Below are 7,915 nucleotides of genomic sequence, written 5' to 3' on the forward strand. Positions count from 1 at the left end.
GCTGTGTCTGTCAGCGTAGTGTCCAGAGCATGGAGGCGCTACCAGGAGACAGGCCAGTACATCAGGAGACGTGGAGGAGGCCGTAGGAGGGCAACAACCCAGCAGCAGGACCGCTACCTCCGCCTTTGTGCAAGGAGGAACAGGAGGAGCACTGCCAGAGCCCTGCAAAATGACCTCCAGCAGGCCACAAATGTGCATGTGTCTGCTCAAACGGTCAGAAACAGACTCCATGAGGGTGATATGAGGGCCCGACGTCCACAGGTGGGGGTTGTGCTTACAGCCCAACACCGTGCAGGACGTTTGGCATTTTCCAGAGAACACCAATATTGGCAAATTCGCCACTGGCGCCCTGTGCTCTTCACAGATGAAAGCAGGTTCACACTGAGCACATGTGACAGACGTGACAGAGTCTTGAGACGCCGTGGAGAACGTTCTGCTGCCTGCAACATCCTCCAGCATGACCGGTTTGGCATTGGGTCAGTAATGGTGTGGTGTGGCATTTCTTTGGAGGGCCGCACAGCCCTCCATGTGCTCGCCAGAGGTAGCCTGACTGCCATTAGGTACAGAGATGAGATCCTCAGACCCCTTGTGAGACCATATGCTGGTGCGGTTGGCCCTGGGTTCCTCCTAATGCAAGACAATGCTAGACCTCATGTGGCTGGAGTGTGTCAGCAGTTCCTGCAAGACGAAGGCATTGATGCTATGGACTAGCCCGCCCGTTCCCCAGACCTGAATCCAATTGAGCACATCTGGGACATCATGTCTCGCTCTATCCACCAACGTCACGTTGCACCACAGACTGTCCAGGAGTTGGGAGATGCTTTAGTCCAGGTCTGGGAAGAGATCCCTCAGGAGACCGTCCGCCACCTCATCAGGAGCATGCACAGGCGTTGTAGGGAGGTCATACAGGCACGTGGAGGCCACACACACTACTGAGCCTCATTTTGACTTGTTTTAAGGACATTACATCAAAGTTGGATCAGCCTGTAGTGTGTTTTTCCACTTTAATTTTGAGGGTGACTCCAAATCCAGACCTCCATGGGTTGAAAAATTTGATTTCCATTTTTTTATTTTTGTGTGATTTTGTTGTCAGCACATTCAACTATGTAAAGAACAAAGTATTTCAGAAGAATTTTTAATTAATTCAGATCTAGGATATATTATTTTTGTGTTCCCTTTATTTTTTTGAGCAGTATATATATATATATATATATATATATATATATATATATATATACACACATATATACACACACACACACCTAAAGAATTATTAGGAACACCATACTAATACGGTGTTGGACCCCCTTTTGCCTTCAGAACTGCCTTAATTCTACGTGGCATTGATTCAACAAGGTGCTGATAGCATTCTTTAGAAATGTTGGCCCATATTGATAGGATAGCATCTTGCAGTTGATGGAGATTTGAGGGATGCACATCCAGGGCACAAAGCTCCCGTTCCACTACATCCCAAAGATGCTCTATTGGGTTGAGATCTGGTGACTGTGGGGGCCATTTTAGTACAGTGAACTCATTGTCATGTTCAAGAAACCAATTTGAAATGATTCGAGCTTTGTGACATGGTGCATTATCCTGCTGGAAGTAGCCATCAGAGGATGGGTACATGGTGGTCATGAAGGGATGGACATGGTCAGAAACAATGCTCAGGTAGCCCGTGGCATTTAAACGATGCCCAATTGGCACTAAGGGGCCTAAAGTGTGCCCAGAAAACATCCCCCACACCATTACACCACCAGCCTGCACAGTGGTAACAAGGCATGATGGATACATGTTCTCATTCTGTTTATGCCAAATTCGGACTCTACCATTTGAATGTCTCAACAGAAATCGAGACTCATCAGACCAGGCAACATTTTTCCAGTCTTCAACAGTCCAATTTTGGTGAGCTCGTGCAAATTGTAGCCTCTTTTTCCTATTTGTAATGGAGATGAGTGGTACCCGGTGGGGTCTTCTGCTGTTGTAGCCCATCCGCCTCAAGGTTGTGCGTGTTGTGGCTTCACAAATGCTTTGCTGCATACCTCGGTTGTAACGAGTGGTTATTTCAGTCAACGTTGCTCTTCTATCAGCTTGAATCAGTCGGCCCATTCTCCTCTGACCTCTAGCATCCACAAGGCATTTTTGCCCACAGGACTGCCGCATACTGGATGTTTTTCCCTTTTCACACCATTCTTTGTAAACCCTAGAAATGGTTGTGCGTGAAAATCCCAGTAACTGAGCAGATTGTGAAATACTCAGACCGGCCCGTCTGGCACCAACAACCAATTGCTTAAATCACATTTCTTTCCCATTCTGACATTCAGGAGATTGTCTTGACCAGGACCATACCCCTAAATGCATTGAAGCAACTGCCATGTGATTGGTTGACTAGATAATTGCATTAATGAGAAATAGAACAGGTGTTCCTAATAATTCTTTAGGTGAGTATATATATATATATATATATATATATATATATACGGAAAGGGGGGTGATTTAAACTTTTATATTTTTTATATATTTTTAAACTTTTTTTTTAAATTGTGATGATTTTGAGGCTCATATATGAGCCTATAAATTATGTTTTTTAATTTTTAATTTTGTTCTATCAGGGATTTTTAAAATGCGATTTAAACTGAATATTGCTCATTTCTTATCCTGGCCTGCCATCTGGTGGCCAAAATAAGAATTGCAGCATGAACACTTTCAGCCTCGTCAGCGAGGCTGGAAGTGTTCAGCGCAACTACCGATACCCCAATTGGCCGCATCGGTAGGAAGCCCAGAAGCGCAAGCTTCAGGGTTTTTGTGCATTTAGATGCCGTTATCTCACTTGATCACGGCATCTAAAGCATTTTATTACCGCGATCTGCATTATTGCCAGTCACGGCATTTAGCCACAAGTCTCTGCTGCTTGAAACAGCAGAGATCTGCTGGCCATGGCGCCCGCTGCACGTGCAAGTGGACGCCATGTTTACACATTGAGGCTGGGATTGTGCAAGTCTTGCGCATGCACGGTGCGCTCCTTGTCATGCGCAATCCCGTCTCCGGCACCCACACTCAGCCGGCTGCTTTTCTCCCTCTGCGCATGCGCCGGGCGCACGATGAGGAAAGCGGCCGGCTGAGTGAGGGAGCCGGGATCGCGCAGTGACAAGGAGCGCACCGCGCATACACGATCCCAGCCTCACAGCAGGATGTCAATCACAGTGAAGGGAGGACGGGTAAGGGGCGGGCTTAGCTTGACTTGAAGCGAGGAGGCCGCTGCCCCCTTGACTTCAAACTCTGCTGTTACATAGCGCATGCACGGGATTAAAGTTCGTTTTTCAAGATTTTGGTGCATCTGGCTGGAAGAAGAAAAGGATCTTTAGAAACATACAGCTGGCTACTTTAAGGTAATGCTGGCGGTTTGGGAGGCGTTTTTTAGGTGACAGGTTCCCTTTAATGTGTTTACACATGGGCGATTTTCCACTCACGGTGGGCAGTGGAGAAACCACAGAGACATGCACTACTTTGGTCCATGATGCGGACCAAACAAGCCCATTGAAGCCTAGGGGTCCATTAAAACAGCTGGCATATCATGTGATCTGTTAGTGATTTCCATGGACGACTGGTAGAAGATGCTCTGGAAATTAATTTTCAGGCTAGCAGTGACTATGGAACATGGACACCCTGACACGGCTCCATCGCGGACAAACTACTGACCAGCTTGTCCCAGATGTCATCACGGACGTGTGAAACTATCTGCGATGGACATTCTGCAGCTCTGTTCTGTCACAGAAACAGAAAAGAGGAATGCAAGCCAGAGATTATAGAATTATATTCTGTGTAAAATGCACCAAAACTACCTCATAGCATCAGAATGCCAGCAAGTTGCCTAGCAACAGTGGCCATGCAGGACCGCAATGCTACTGAGGAGAGCAGAGTAGTCGCCGACTATACAGCAGAAGAGATGCTGGAGGACATTACTGACAGGCTTCCATACACTTCTGTCCCCAGTGCTGAGGTATGGGGTAAGGGCAGTGCCAGGGAAATCACTGGCAGATAAGCCAGGGCTCAGGGACATATGTGACACAGCATCAGCTGTGAAGTACACAGGGAACAGAGTCTCCCCTTGGTCCTGTCACATTCGGTAAGTGTCCCTGAGTGGCCGCCATGTCCAGGGCTCAGCATCCCTGCCGCAGTCCTGACACTGTGCCCCCATCCCGGACCGGACTGTCCATTCCCCAGACACTACCTGCTGGATAACAGCGTTGTCCGGCTGCAGGAGACTTGTTAGTAAGGCCTCCAGAAGCTGCGCCATGATGACAAACGGCTTCCCCGTTCACAGACACCGGAATACGGGTCTTGCCAAGCCCAGTAAACGGGAGCTGCCACTAACTGTCTCCTCCACGTGGGTGTCCGGCCGAGCGAGAACCGAGCACAGCGCCATCTGCTGACTGGGAGGAGCAGAGACTCGCAGGGAAAGCATGGCCGCCTGTCAGAGTATAGTTGGGTTTGCCAGCCGTGAGCTGCCATGTCCGCACATTCATTCTGTGGCATTTACATTAAAACTTCTCATTGTTTTTATATATTACTTGACACCAAGTGGATTGTGTGAATTAAGGGTTTAAACTGGGTAACTTTATTCACCCTTCCCTTGTGTTATTACAAGGGTTTGGAGGAAGAGTTGGCAGGATAGGCTTATGTCTAGGGTGAAATGAAGGTAGGTGAAAAGGAGAGGCAACTGTTTCTCTCAAATGCCTTGTTCCACCTCTGTTGGTAATCATATGGCAAGGGGCAGGCTTGGCATTTCTGGGGCTCCAAGAGAAGTTATCTCAAGGGGCCCCAACCAGGACAGCAGCAGTGTTCCCTCTAAGCCTTGGCAGCTGCTGAGCGGGATCGGCTCAGAGCTGGGCACAGCGCCATCAAAGGTGGGCGATAGGAAAACCTAAGATAATTGTCACATCAAAGAGCATACAAACCTCTGCACCATCCCGTACAATATACAGTATAACCCCTGCACCATCCCGTACAATATACAGTATAACCCCTGCACCATCCCGTACAATATACAGTATAGTCCTCTCTGTTATCACTGGACATTGCTCTCCATATATAAACCATACAGGGAAAAAAAATCTTTGTTCCAGAAAACTTACATAGAAAAACTAATAACCAAGAGGCTAAACAAAACCCAGTTTCTGACCCTTATGTTAAAACATAACTTTCATTTGATTGCTTTAATACCTAAAGGAAAAAATAATTTAAAAAAGCTGCTGTTTCTCTAGATGACCTTATGTTGATAGTAGTGGTAATAGAGTCTCAAGGGTCTATAAAAGCAGCTACACTATTTTTACAAACCATTGAAACTCTATTAACACTACTATCAACATAAGGTCATCTAGAGAAACCGTAGGTTTTTATTTATTATTTCTTTCTCTTTAGGTGTTAAAACATAACTTTAATTAGATTGCTCTAACACCTAAATGGGAAAAATAAGAATTTTAAAAACCTGCTTTTTCTCTAGATGACCTTATGTTAATAGTTAATAGTAGTGTTAATAGAGTCTCAAAGGTCTGTAAAAATAGTGTAGCTGCTTTTATAGACCCTTGAGACTCTATTTCCACTACTATCAACATAATGTCATCTAGAGAAACAGCAGGTTTTTAAAATAATTTTTTTCCTTTGGGTATTGTTATGGGGATCTGTGGATGACACATTTTTATGGGAGATCTGTGGATGACACACTTATGGGGGATCTGTGGATGACACATTGTTATGGGAGATCTGTGGAGGACACATTGTTATGGGGGATTTGTGGATGACACATTGTTATGGGGGACCTGTGGAGGACACACTGTTATGGGGGACCTGTGGAGGACACACTGTTATGGGGGACCTGTGGAGGACACACTGTTATGGGGGACCTGTGGAGGACACACTGTTATGGGGGACCTGTGGAGGACACACTGTTATGGGGGACCTGTGGAGGACACACTGTTATGGGGGACCTGTGGAGGACACACTGTTATGGGGGACCTGTGGAGGACACACTGTTATGGGGGACCTGTGGAGGACACACTGTTATGGGGGACATTATACAGGGGTAATATAACTGAGGGGTATCAGGTAAATTATACAGGGGGTAATATAACTAAGGGGTATCAGGGTACACTCTACAGGGGTAATATAAGTTATATTACCTCTGTATAATGTCCCCTGATAGCCCTCCTAAGTTATATTACCCCTGTATAATAATGTCCCCTGATACCCCTTAGTTATATTACCCCTGTATAATAATGTACACTGATACCCCTTAGTTATATTACCCCTGTATAATAATGTACACTGATACCCCTTAGTTATATTACCCCGCCCTGTATATTTTAACCTGATACCCCTCAGTTATATTATATAACTGAGGGGTATCAGGGTACATTATACAGGGGGTAATATAACTAAGGGGTATCAGGGTACATTATACAGGGGGTAATATAACTAAGGGGTATCAGGGTACACTATACAGGGGTAATATAACTTAGGAGGGCTATCAAGGACATTATACAGGGGTAATATAAGTTCTATTACCTCTGTATAATGTCCCCTGATAGCCCTCCTAAGTTATATTACCCCTGTATAATAATGTCCCCTGATACCCCTTAGTTATATTACCCCTGTATAATAATGTACACTGATACCCCTTAGTTATATTACCCCGCCCTGTATAATTTAACCTGATACCCCTCAGTTATATTATATAACTAAGTGGTATCAGGGTACATTATACAGGGGGTAATATAACTAAGGGGTATCTATCAGGGTACATTATACAGGGGTAATATAAGTGAGGAGGGCTATCAGGGACATAATACAGGGGTGAGGGGTAAGATAAGTTATATTACCCCTGTATAATGTCTGATAGTAGCCTAGCCCTCCTCAGTTATATTACCCCTCATGTACCCTGAGACCCCTAGTTATATTACCCCCTGTATAATTTACCCTGATACCCCTCAGATATATTATATAACTGAGGGGTATCAGGGTAATACAGGGGACAACAGAGGATTCGTAGCACTGTGGGACAGGGGGGGTACATACTTCTTTTTTTATATGCCCTCACCTCACCAGCTAGCAGGCGGCCAGGCGCGCAGGGTACTAAGATGCAGCGTGACGTGACGTGACCTCAGCCTGCGCCGCACAGCACGTACTTCCTCTCTGCCTCCACCGAGTCCGGGACTCCGCCCCCCTATTTGAATACTAGCCACCGCCCACCGGCAGCCCACAGCCAGGTATTGTAAATGAACTGACCGTGCGGCGGGCGGCGTCAGCCAGCAAAACACACAGGGGAATCAGCTGGGGGCAGTGCGCACGGAGGTGATAAACCTATTAGGGTGTGCCCAGGCACAGCTGAGTGAGCGGGCATTATAAAATTGTGAGCGGGGCCACAATAATTGCTGCGCGGCCGCCCACCCGCGCAGCTTAGAGGGAACACTGGACAGCAGGCCAGGAATCACTATTACTGGCAGCGGTTGCCTGTTTGTCCACAGCTTAAAGTTGTGGCCAGGGTCAACTCTAGCTTTCTGCTGTGAAAATTGAAGTTCTCAATGCAAATTTCAAAGTTTCAGCTTCTCTACTTCTGTAATACATAGTAATACCCCAAAAAATTGTGATGACTTTACATTCCCCATACGTCTACTTCATGTTTGGATCATTTTGGGAATGATATTTTATATTTTGGGCATGTTACAAGGCTTAGAGGTTTAGAAGCAAATCTTGAAATATTTCCGAAATTTACAAAAACCCAATTTTTAGGGACCAGTTCAGGTCTGAAGTCACTTTGCGAGGCTTACATAATAGAAACCGCCCAAAAATGACCCCATTCTATAAACTACACCCCTCAAGGTATTCAAAACTGATTGTACAAACTTCGTTAACCCTTTAG

General features: G+C 45.8%; 1 protein-coding gene across 1 annotated transcript in view; it reads right to left on the minus strand.

Annotated features, from left to right (window-relative positions):
* The window catches only part of IPO4 (importin 4), a 186,518-nt gene extending 182,112 nt beyond the window's left edge, over positions 1 to 4,406 (minus strand). The window contains exon 1 of the mRNA XM_040416922.1: positions 4,229 to 4,406. Coding sequence (XP_040272856.1) covers positions 4,229 to 4,294 — 66 coding nt within the window. The 5' untranslated portion in view covers positions 4,295 to 4,406. The remainder of the gene's footprint in view (positions 1 to 4,228) is intronic.
* Positions 4,407 to 7,915: the final 3,509 nt, after the last annotated feature.

The sequence above is a fragment of the Bufo bufo genome, chromosome 2 (assembly GCF_905171765.1).
Source record: "Bufo bufo chromosome 2, aBufBuf1.1, whole genome shotgun sequence".
NCBI classification, from domain to species: domain Eukaryota; kingdom Metazoa; phylum Chordata; class Amphibia; order Anura; family Bufonidae; genus Bufo; species Bufo bufo.